This window comes from Thalassophryne amazonica, chromosome 2 (genome assembly GCF_902500255.1).
Source record: "Thalassophryne amazonica chromosome 2, fThaAma1.1, whole genome shotgun sequence".
NCBI lineage: Eukaryota > Metazoa > Chordata > Actinopteri > Batrachoidiformes > Batrachoididae > Thalassophryne > Thalassophryne amazonica.
Genome location: NC_047104.1, coordinates 23300723 through 23313232, shown reverse-complemented (window position 1 = coordinate 23313232; position 12510 = coordinate 23300723). Strand labels below are relative to the sequence as shown.

Genomic DNA, 12510 nt, shown 5'->3' with positions numbered 1-12510 from the left:
AGTAATGTGCTTGTTTTTTTTTTAATCTCTCCACAGTTCATTCAAAGCTTGATCATTGGTAAAAAAAAAAAAAAAGAACTTTACAGAAAACTACGTTATTTTTCATCTTAAAGAATACCCAAAGAAGAGGATCACACAGTTTCAACATATCTAGCCTTCTATTCTTCTCCTGTCCTGTTCTCCTATACATTCTATATATGTTGTTTTTGTTTATTTATATCTTATTTTAATTTCTTTAAAACTAAACTTTAGACAGCTGTTATTTATGCCATTTTTACCCGAGGCCAAAATATGGCCATCTGATATTGCAAAGACTTTGCGCTTGTCTGTCCATTTGCCTGTGCTCAGCATAAGTCCAGTCCAATTACTGCCAGAATCTTCAAATTCACAGGGAACATTCTTGGGACACAGACCTTGGACAAATGAGATGGCTAACCTTGACCTATTTTAAGAGGTTAAAAGGTCACATTCTGTTTCCCATTTTTATTCTCATACAGCCAAGGCTGTTTTAGCATTGTGTTATATTTATTCTTGCTGAATTGTTTTTCTCTTTAATGTGCTGTCAGATCCAATCTATGTACTGGAAGATAATCTATATGAAACGAGTCAGGTCTGGAGTAAAAAAAACTTTGTAGAGACATCCCATACTCTCCAACGTGGTGGCCAACTGGTTATTGCATTTAGTTTCAGTGCGGAAGGTTCCCGGTTCAAACCCACCTTTGCCACTTTTCTCCATTTAATGTGGAGTTGCATCAGGAAGGGTATCTGGTGTAAAACTTGCCAAACCAACATGCATACCCACCTTGGATCTGCTGCATGAAAATGAGGGAGCAGCCCAAGGGACTTAATATTCCTTATTTGTACATGTTCAGTAAAGCCCGTCCATCAGTCAATCAGAAACAATATTTACATTTATGAGCTTTTGACAATAGTGGACGTTAGGGTTGAGTTAGTGGAAATTAGCCTGCAGGTTGACGTTCTGCAAAATGTCTTGTAAATCAGTTTGGAGGTGTTACTAGGTTACAAAAACAGCGTTTTCAGTTTTAGAAGCATTTATTGCTCACTAGCTTGTACAGGATACATGTCAAAGACATTATATTTACACACAAATGAAATGGAGTTTGCTGCTAGCTACCAGCCTGTGAGGGCCGGTGTCACCAACCCCCCCCCCCCCCCCCCCCCCCACCAAAAAAAAAAAAAAAAAAAAAATCGGTCTGCCCTGCCTTCACTGTGCATGCGTCATTTTGGTGCATCAGCTTCATTTCTGAGCGTCAGCAGTGATTCACCAATTATCACCTGATTTCTGCTTAAAACGGCCTTGTTTCTGCTTAAAACGGACTTTAGAATGATTTAAGAGGTTTTCATTTGTAATATGATGGTTAATAATCACATTATTCCCTTTGATCGCATTGAGTGTAGAGAGTCAGACTCAGAGGCAGAAGGCAGGGCAGACCAATTTTTAGAGGGGGCCGTTTGGTTGGTGACTCCGGGAATGAAATTTTTTGTGACCGTTTTGTGACTTAAGTATTCCTGTGCTGTAGGGGGAGTTCCATAGAGAAGCATGACCAAAAAAAAAAAAAAGGGGGGGGGGGGGTGCAGTGTCAAATTGCGAAACACTGACCAGAGTTGCATAGCTCCTCTTTAACATGAACTTGAATGGGAACCTGTTTGCTTTTGGAGCCGGTGTCCCGACGAGATGACCTACATGTTAAGAGGACATCCACCATGCAACTGTGCACTATTCTCTCTGCCTGGACTTTAACACCTCCCCCCAGTTGAATTTACCTACATCTGTCTGCCACACAACTGCGCATGCACATCTCCCCGTGGGTTTTCTGCCTCTCTTCATTGAGTGAGCTCAACTTGACGGATGAAATATGCATGCGCAGTTGCGCGGTGGAGCTCATTTCAAAGGGACACAGTCACCGGTCGAGATGAGCTCCACTACTGAAGACAACCTACATAAGTTTTGTATTTACATAAAAATACAGTAATAAGTGTCTTTTTGATTTTAAAAAAGTAAAGACTTGCATGTACACGCTGTTTATAAAGCAGAATATTGTCGTTCGATGACATGGAGCTCACCTCGAGGAGGGAGCTCAACTCGGCACACATAACTGTCAATTTGCGCTACGGGGATTTCAATTTGACAGGGAACCTCATCTCAACAGAACACCGGCCTCAAGTGGTCAATCAAGGAACTGGTGGGCTTCATCTTAGACCAATGGTGTCCAAACTATTCCAGAAAGGGCCGAGAGGGTGCAGGGTTTCTTTGTAGCCACTGACTCCAGCAGGTGATTTCACTGATTAACTCATCCCATCTGCTCAAAGTGATGTTAATCAGTAAAATCACCTGCTGGAGTCAGTGGCTACAAAGAAAACCTGCACCCTCTCGGCCCTTTCTGGAATAATTTGGACATCACTGTCTTAGACCATCAAAGCTTACCACCTGTTGATCATATCCCACAGATGGAGTGTAAAATAGCATATTTCCAATCAGAGTTAAACTGAACAGTTTGTAACGTACCTTCAAACTTGGATGTGAGTTCCATCTCAAAGGCTGAACCAGCTGTACCTTTTGTGCATAGTCCACTGTGGTTCGAAAACACTCTTCACAAATAGCAACAGGTGTTAATCCAACTGTTGTAGCACATTAACACAGTCCTAATGTTATGCAGTTGTTTTTTTTTCTTTTTTGTGTGCTGATTACACGTGCACAGATCTATTTCTTAAGCAGAAAATCTTTGTCCTCCGAGTGCCCCGCCTTGCCACAATTGGATGATGAGAGGTGATGTGACAGTTTGATTTTACATTATGCCCACAACATGGGCGTGAGTATTTAGGTGACATTATCCAGCCCCTTTGCACCGAGCACCCTGTTTTGGTCTGAGATTTTGTGCTGCTAAAATCGCCAAAATAAGATTGACATGGCGCAAAAACATTTGCAGCATGTGTTGCAAATCGTGTATTTTAGACTGTCAAGATAGGGCCCACCACTGAGTACTCATTTTTGTCTGTTTTCTTGTTCAGATGCACCACCCTATTCAGATGAAGCCTGCTGACAGTGAGAAAAACAATGGTAAGGATGCTGTTACATGTACATGTATTTTTTACACACAACTAACATATAGTGCCTGAGTGTTTTTATATATATATATATATATATATATATATATATATATATATATATATATATATATATGTACGGAAATCACAATGTAGGATTTTTTTAAATCAATCAATGTTAATATTTGATACAGTAGCCTTTGTTTGCAATTACAGAGGTCAAATGTTTCCTGTAGTTTTTCACCAGGTTTGCACACACTGCAGCAGGGATTTTGGTCCATTCCTCCACACAGATCTTCTCTAGATCAGCCAGGTTACTGGGCTGTCGCTGAGGAACATGGAGTTTGAGCTCCCTCCAAAGATTTTCTGTTGGGTTTAGGTTCTGGAGACTGGCTAGGCCACTCCAGAACCTTGATATGCTTCTTACGGAGCCATTCCTTGGTTATCCTGGTTGTGTGCTTCGGGTCATTGTCATGTTGGAAGACCCATCCACGACCCATCTTCAGTGCTCTAACTGAGGGAAGGAGTTTGTTCCCCAAAATCTTGCAATACATGGCCCCGTTCATCCTCTCCTTAATACAGTGGAGTCGTCCTGTCCCACATGTAGAAAAACACCCCCAAAGCATGATGCTTCCAACCCCATGCTTCACAGTAGGGACAGAGTTTTTAGGATGGTACTCAGCATTCTTCTGCCTCAAACACGGCGAGTGAAATGAATGAATTTCATTAATGAATTAATGAAAAATAGAACCAGAAAGTTCTATTTTGGTCTCATCTGACCACATAACTTTCTCCCATGACTCCTCTGGATCATCCAAATGGTCATGGGCAAACTTAAGATGGGCCTGGACGTGTGCTGATTTAAGCAGGGGAACCTTCTGTGCCATGCATGATTTTAACCCATGACGTCTTTAGTGTATTATCCACAGTAACTGTTGTGAAAGTGTAGGAACACGGACCCACAACAGGGGGCGTAAAAGAACGGGCAATGGATAAGCCAAACAGTAACAATTTAATGTTGTAAATTGTGCACAACGGAATACAGACAACAACCAGTTTGGAACTACAGTCAATTACACGTTGGGTGACGTGTGGGCAGGCTTGAGGATAGGAGACGCCCGTCCAGAACCGAGCTGGATCCCACACGGCCCTCACCACCAACGGATCTGAAGAACACCGGAGCCGCCAAGTCCTGGGTCCCCAGGTGGTCACCGTCTCCAGCTGTCAGACCTGGCACTGCTGGCAGAGAACAGAAACAGTACAGGTGAGTGTGAGTATGCACACTCAGTAATCCCACAGTCTGTGTTCTTTTGGGAGGGAGCACCTCCACCTCCAGTCACACACTCGTGCAGCTCCTGTCTAACCACTTATCTAGTTGGGGTGTGAAGCAAAGCCGTCGCTAATCACACCAAACGCCAATCCCACAGATAAGGCAACACCCACAGGAAAACGGCTGCAAAGAAGTTCAAACTATAAGTCAGTGTTAAGTTCAGACACAGCAGAGAATAAATATTACCTCCAAGGTAGCTGATTTCTCGGCGAGGAGGTGGAGTTGCAGTCCGGCCTTTATGGTGATGGTGATGAGTTGAATGAGTGACAGCTGGTGCTGATGATGAGTGACAGTTGTCACTCCCAGTGGCTCCGGCGCCCTCTCATGCTTGAAGCCCGCACTCCAAGCAGGGCGCCATCTGGTGGTGGTGGGCCAGCAGTACCTCCTCTTCAGCGGCCCACACAACAGGACCCCCCCGTCAACGGGCACCTCCTGGCGCCCGACCAGGCTTGTCCGGGTGCCGCCGGTAGAAGTCGGCCAGGAGGGCTGGGTCCAGGATGAAGCTCCTCTTCACCCAGGAGCATTCTTCAGGTCCATACCCCTCCCAGTCCACCAAATACTGGAACCCCCGGCCCTTCCGACGGACGTCCAGGAGCCGGCGCACTGTCCAAGCCGGCTCCCCGTCGATGATCCGAGCAGGAGGCGGCGCCGGTCCGGGGGTACAGAGGGGTGAAATGTGGTGAGGTTTGATGCGTGACACATGGAAAACCGGGTGGATCCGCAGCGAAGCTGGCAGCTTCAGCTTCACTGCGGCTGGACTGAGGATCTTGAGTATGGTGAATGGTCCAATGTATCTGTCCTTTAATTTCTGGGATTCCACTTGCAGGGGAATGTCTTTTGTGGAAAGCCATACCTCCTGCCCAGGCTGATACGTAGGGGCCGGGGCACGCCGGCGGTCTGCATGGTTCTTGGCCCTCGTCTGGGCTTTGAGCAGGGCAGAGCGGGCGGTACGCCACACCCGACGTTACCTTCTCAGATGGGCCTGGACCGAGGGCACCCCGACCTCTCCCTCCACTAGCGGGAACAATGGGGGCTGGTACCCCAACCACACCTCAAACGGGGAGAGGCCAGTAGCAGACGATACTTGGCTATTATGAGCGTACTCGATCCAGGCCAGATGGTTGCTCCAGGCCGTCGGGTGCGCGGAGGTCACGCAGCGGAGGGCCTGCTCCAATTCCTGGTTTGCCCGCTCTGCCTGTCCATTCGTCTGAGGATGGTACCCGGACGAGAGACTCACGGTGGCCCCCAGTTCCCTGCAGAAACTCCTCCAGACCTTAGAGGAGAACTGAGGACCACGGTCTGAGACAATATCTGATGGAATCCCATGCAGACGCACGACATGGTGGACCAGGACGTCTGCAGTCTCCTGGGCCGTCGGGAGCTTCGGGAGGGCCACGAAGTGGGCCGCCTTGGAGAACCGGTCCACTATCGTGAGGATGGTAGTCATGCCCTGGGACGGCGGGAGGCCTGTGACAAAGTCCAGGCCGATGTGAGACCAGGGGCGATGAGGCACGGGCAGAGGCTGGAGGAGGCCTTGGGCCTTGTGGTGGTCGGCTTTGCCCCTGGCACAGGTGGTGCATGCCTGGACATACTCCCGGATGTCGGCTTCCATAGACGCCCACCAGAAGTGCTGCCGGACCACTGCCACCCCTTCGCACCCCTGGATGACAGGAGAGCTTGGAACAGTGACAGAAGTCTAGGACCGCAGCCCTGGCCTCTCGTGGGACGTACAGTTTGTCCTTCGGACCTGTCCCCGGGTCCAGGCTCTGTGTCAGGGCCTCCCGGACGGTCTTCTCCACGTCCAGGTGAGGGTGGCCACGACAGTGGACTCGGGGATGATGGTTTCCGTCGGGTCTGACAGCTCGGTCTTGACCTCTTCTTCATGCACCCGGGACAGGGCGTCAGATCATTGGTTCTTTGTCCCGGGGCGGTAGGTGATCCGAAAGTCAAAACGCCCGAAGAACAGTGACCAGCAGGCTTGCCTGGGGTTCAGACGCCTGGCGGTCCGAATGTACTCCAGGTTCCGATGGTCCGTGAAAACCGTAAATGGTACCGATGCTCCCTCCAACAGGTGTCTCCACTCCTCAAGAGCCTCCTTCACTGCAAGAAGTTCCCGATTGCCGACGTTATAGTTCCTTTCAGCCGGGGTCAACCTGCGGGAAAAGTAGGCACATGGATGGAGAACCTTGTCGGACTCCCCGCTCTGGGATAGCACGGCTCCTATCCCTGAGTCAGAGGCATCCACTTCAACTACAAACTGGCGATTGGGATCGGGCTGCACCAGAACCGGTGCAGTCGAGAACCGGCGTTTCAACTCCCTAAACGCGGCTTCGCACCGATCCTACCAGGTGAAGGGGACTTTTGTGGAGGTCAGGGCTGTCAGGGGGCTAACTACCTGACTGTAGCCCTTGATGAACCCCCGGTAGAAATTTGCAAAACCGAGGAACTGTTGCAGTTTCCTACGGTTTGTTGGTTGGGGCCAATCTCTCACCGCCGCAACCTTGGCCGGATCAGGGGCGACGGAGTTGGAGGAGATTATGAACCCCAGGAAGGACAAAGAAGTGCGGTGGAACTCGCACTTCTCGCCCTTCACAAACAGCCGGTTCTCCAACAACCGCTGTAGGACCTGACGTACATGCTTGACATGGGTCTCAGGATCCGGAGAAAAGATGAGTATATCGTCTAGATATACGAAGACAAACCGATGCAGGAAGTCCCGCAAGACATCATTAACCAACGCTTGGAACGTCGCGGGCACATTGGTGAGGCCGAATGGCATGACCAGGTACTCAAAGTGACCTAACGGGGTGTTAAATGCCGTCTTCCACTCGTCTCCCTCCCGGATCCGAACCAGGTGATAAGCATTCCTAAGATCCAATTTTGTGAAAATTTTGGCTCCATGCAAGGGCGTGAACACTGAATCCAACAGAGGTAACGGGTATCAGTTGCGAACCGTGATCTCGTTCAGCCCTCTGTAATCAATGCATGGACGGAGTCCGCCGTCCTTCTTGCCCACAAAAAAGAAACCAGCACCCATCGGGGAGGTGGCGTTCCGGATCAACCCGGCAGCTAACGAGTCCCGGATGTAGGTCTCCATTGATTCGCGTTCCGGACGTGAGAGGTTGTACAGCCTGCTGGACGGGTACTCAGCGCCCAATATCAAATCAATGGCACAATCGTACGGACGGTGCGGGGGCAGCGTGAGTGCCAGATCCTTGCTGAAGACGTCAGCAAGGTCATGGTACTCGGCTGGCACTGCCGCCAGATTGGGGGGAACTAAAACCTCCTCCTTAGCTGTCACACCGGGTGGAACCGAGGATCCTAAACACTCCTGGTGGCAGGTTTCGCTCCACTGAACCACAACCCCAGACGGCCAATCAGTCCGGGGATTGTGTTTTAACACCCATGGAAAACCCAAAATCACTTGGGAGGTAGAAGGTGTTACATAAAACACAATCTCCTCCCTGTGATTTCCAGATGCAACCAATGTCACTGGCTGTGTATGGTGTGTGATTAGTGGAAGAAGGGTGCCATCTAGTGCCCGCACCGACAATGGTGACGGTAAGGCCACTAGAGGGAGCCCAACCTCCTTTGCCCATCTGCTATCCAGCAGATTCCCCTCCGACCCCGTGTCCACCAGTGTTGGGGCAGTGAAGGGTTAGATCCCCACTCAGGATCGTGACTGGGATACGTACAGATTTTCGGGGTCTCCCCGTTTGGGTATTGTGACCCACCCTTAGCCCAGTCTCTAAGGACGAGTGCTGCTGTTTTGACCGTTTGGGGCATTCTCTCTGTGTGTGCTCGGTTGAGCTGCAGAGAAAACACTCCCCACGGATCAACCTCCTTTGTCTCTGATCTGATTGCCTTTTGGCCCTGCTCGTTTCCATAGCAACGTCAGCAGGGGGAGCTGTCGTCATGTGGAGTGCCCTGGCTGTGGAGCGTGGGGAAGTCGGCTCCCTTTCGGACCCGGGAGGAAGAGGGACGGCTTGTGCCTGACCACGCCCTTCATCTCGCTCCCGTTGGTGTTCTGTTAATCGGTTGTCTAACCGTATAACCAGGTCGATAAGCCCGTCTAAATCCCGCGACTCGTCCTTCGCCACCAGGTGCTCCTTAAGGACCAGGGACAGTCCGTTTACAAAGGCGGCACGGAGCGCAACAGCATTCCAGCCGGCTCGCGCTGCCGCGATGCGGAAGTCGACTGCATACTTCGCTGCGCTCCGACAACCCTGTCTTATCGACAGCAGCACGCTTGAAGCGGTCTCGCCTCTATGAGGGTGGTCGAACACCTGTCGGAACTCCCTCACAAACTCAGTGTAAATCATTAGGAGCCGTGAATTCTGCTCCCAGAGCGCCGTAGCCCAGGCGCGTGCCTCTCCTCGAAGCAAATTTATAACGTAAGCCACCCGGCTAGCGTCTGACGCGTACATGACGGGACGCTGTAAAAAGACGAGCGAGCACTGCATCAAGAAGTCCGCACACGTCTCCACACAGCCTCCGTACGGCTCCGGAGGGCTTATGTTTGCTTCAGGGGAAGGTGGGGGGGTTCGTTGAACGACCAGTGGAATGTCTGTCTCTGGCATTCGGTCAGCAGGAGGAGGTGCTGCAGCAGCGCCCTGAGCATGTGCTTCCACCTGGGCGGTGAGAGCCTCCATCCTTCGATTGAGAACAATGCTCTGCTCGGTAACTAAGTCCAACCGAGCAGTAAAAGCGGTTAAGATGTACTGCAGCTCACCTAACATGCCTCCTGCTGGCCCTGTGCACCTCGCTCTTCCATTGGCTGTTCAAGCGATGGTTGACGCCCCTCGGGATCCATGACGCTGGCCGAGAAATCCTGTTGTGAAAGTGTAGGAACACGGACCCACAACAGGGGGCGTAAAAGAACGGGCAATGGATAAGCCAGACAGTAACAATTTAATGTTGTAAATTGTGCACAACGGAACACAAACAACAACCAGTTTGGAACTACAGTCAATTACACGTTGGGTGACGTGTGGGCAGGCTTGAGGATAGGAGACGCCCGTCCAGAACCAAGCCGGATCCCACACGGCCCTCACCGCCAACGGATCTGAAGAACACCGGAGCCGCCAAGTCCTGGGTCCCCAGGTGGTCACCGTCTCCAGCTGTCAGACCTGGCACTGCTGGCAGAGAACAGAAACAGTACAGGTGAGTGTGAGTAAGCACACTCAGTAATCCCACAGTCTGTGTTCTTTTGGGAGGGAGCACCTCCTCCTCCAGTCACACACTCATGCAGCTCCTGTCTAACCACTTATCTGGTTGGGGTGTGAAGCGAAGCCGTCGCTGATCACACCAAACGCCAATCGCACAGATGAGGCAACACCCACAGGAAAACGGCTGCAAAGAAGTTCAGACTATAAGTCAGTGTTAAGTTCAGACACAGCAGAGAATATTACCTCCAAGGTAGCTGATTTCTCAGCGAGGAGGTGGAGTTGCAGTCCGGCCTTTATGGTGATGGTGATGAGTTAAATGAGTGACAGCTGGTGCTGATGATGAGTGACAGCTGTCACTCCCAGTGGCTCCGGCGCCCTCTCGTGCTTGAAGCCCGCACTCCAAGCAGGGCGCCATCTGGTGGTGGTGGGCCAGCAGTACCTCCTCTTCAGCGGCCCACACAACAGTAACCTTGGAAACAGTGGTACCAGCTCTCTTCAGGTTATTGACCAGCTCCTCCGGTGCAGTTCTGGGCTGATTCCTCACCTTTCTTAGGATCATTGATACGCCACGAGGTGGGATCTTGCATGGAGCCCCAGTCCGAGGGCGATTGACAGTCATGTTTAGCTTCTTCCATTTTCTAATAACTGCTCCAACAGTTGATCTTTTTTCACCAAGCTGCTTGGCAATTTCCCCGTAACCCTTTCCAGCCTTGTGGAGGTCTACAATTTTGTCTCTGGTGTCTTTGGACAGCTATTTGGTCTTAGCCATGTTAGTAGTTGGAGTCTTACTGATTGTGTGGGGTGGACAGGTGTCTTTATGCAGCTAACGACCTCAAATAGGTGCTTCTAATTTGGAATAATAAATGGAGTGGAGGTGGACTTTTTAGAGGCAGACTTACAGGGCCAGAATTTCTGCTGATTGGCAGGTGTTGAAATACTTATTTGCAGCAGTAACATGCAAATAAATTATAAAAAAAATCATACATTGTGATTTCCGGATTTTTTTTTTTTTTTAGATTATGTCTCTCACAGTGGACATGCACCTAAGATGAAAATTTCAGACCCCTCCATGATTTCTAAGTGGGAGAACTTGCAAAATCGCAGGGTGTTCAAATACCTGTTTTCCTCACTGTATATAGACACACATATATATATATATATATATATATATATATATATATATATATATATATATATATATATATATATATATATATATATATATATATATATATGCCTGACTTAAAGGAGCATGCTACAATTTTTTTAAAGTGAGGTCTCAAAAAAAGGGGGACATGTCTTCTCATGTATTTATTACCATCTCTAATGCACAAACAAAAACAGGTTATTTTGTTAAGTGCATTTCCATGTTAGGCTCTTTTTCTGATTCCTTTCATGTCAACACAGCAATGAAATGAAAATGAAAATATTTGGCATTTCAACACAAGCATCACATGTGATGTAACCATTGCTTCCATTTGGGACACAGTTATTGTCCCAGCATACTGGAAGAAAGGACATGTTGACCTTCTCTGAAAAGAAAAGGGTGATCACTTGGTTTGCAACAGTTACGGCAGTATTACACCACTCGATGTACTGGATAAAGTATTTGCAAAGATCATGATGGGATTATATCCCATGTTCTATATTTTCCAGAGTATACATCACACTTGTTAAAAAAATGCCCCTTGAAAAGGAAAAGTATATGTCGCACCCTTTTTCTGTATATCACCTCTTTCATTTGGGATATTTATGCATTGCCGTAGTGCACTTATTTTTATTATTATTATTATTATTATTAGCATTTATTCTTTTATTATTAGAGTTTATTTTGTTTAGTGTTTTGATTCCTGGGAAAGTCTTATATAAGTACTTTAACAAATGTGTGATTTTTCAGTATATAACTCATAGAGCTGCATATGAGTACTGGAGAGCACAGTCGCACTGAGATGTGTGCTGGCGGGGCGGGGAGGGGGGTGGGCATGTTCATCATTTTGGCACTGGCGAACTCAGTGTGGCCAACGCGCACTGACTCTCATAGATCTTGTCGAAAAACAGCTGGAAAATGTCGAAAAGCTGAACATTTGGACAATGCCACAATCGGAGGAAGAAGGGAGAAAACATCTCCTTCCACAAGTATACTGCCTCTCATGCGGCAGAGAACGCATTTGGAATCGTCTTAAAGGTAATTATATATATATGGATTGAAGTGGATTGGTAAAACAGTTGCATTTTCATTCCATCTTATGAATTAGATAATGTATCTGTAAATTATTATAGATGCAACATCTTGTCATAATCGTTCAGATGCTCAGCGCAGCGCCCATCTGAACGATTGACGAGATGTTATATATTATATATTGTTATGTAATATTATATATAATATTACAAGTATACATATTATTACATCTCCTGGGGGATTTCAGCGCCCATGTGGGTGGGGACAGTGAGACCTGGAGGGGGGTGATCAGGAAGCACGGCCTCCCCAATCTGAACCCGAGTGTTGTTCAGTTGTTGGACTTCTGTGCTAGTCACAGTTTGTCCATCACGAACACCATGTTCAAGCACAAGCGTGTCCATAAGTGCATGTGGCACCAGTTGTGTGGAGTGCTGGCCTGTCGATGGGAAGGACATCTCATCAGAACACCAGTCAGGGCGCGGAGTAATACATCTAAATGGGAAACAAATATTTTACCCCGATATTATACGGTCTGAAATCTCACACGATTAACACGATTAACCAATCAGATTTGTGGAAAAAAATGTAATTGGATTAGAATTACCAGGACACCCTGAGCCGGAGGTCGATGATCGACCTTGTATTTGTATCATCTGACCTTCGGCCACGTGTCTCGGACACTCAGGTGAAGAGAGGGGATGAGCTGTTGTCTGATCACCACCTGGTGGTGAATTGGATCTGCTGGGAGGGGAGGAAGCCGGTCAGAC

The 12510-nt window shown here is 48.4% G+C and overlaps 1 protein-coding gene across 1 annotated transcript in view; it reads left to right on the top strand.

Moving 5' to 3' along the window:
- Nucleotides 1–12510, top strand: part of celf1 (cugbp, Elav-like family member 1) — a 205465-nt gene that overhangs the window by 90485 nt on the left and 102470 nt on the right. Inside the window, exon 4 of the mRNA XM_034184315.1 lies at nt 3031–3079. Coding sequence (XP_034040206.1) covers nt 3031–3079 — 49 coding nt within the window. The remainder of the gene's footprint in view (nt 1–3030; nt 3080–12510) is intronic.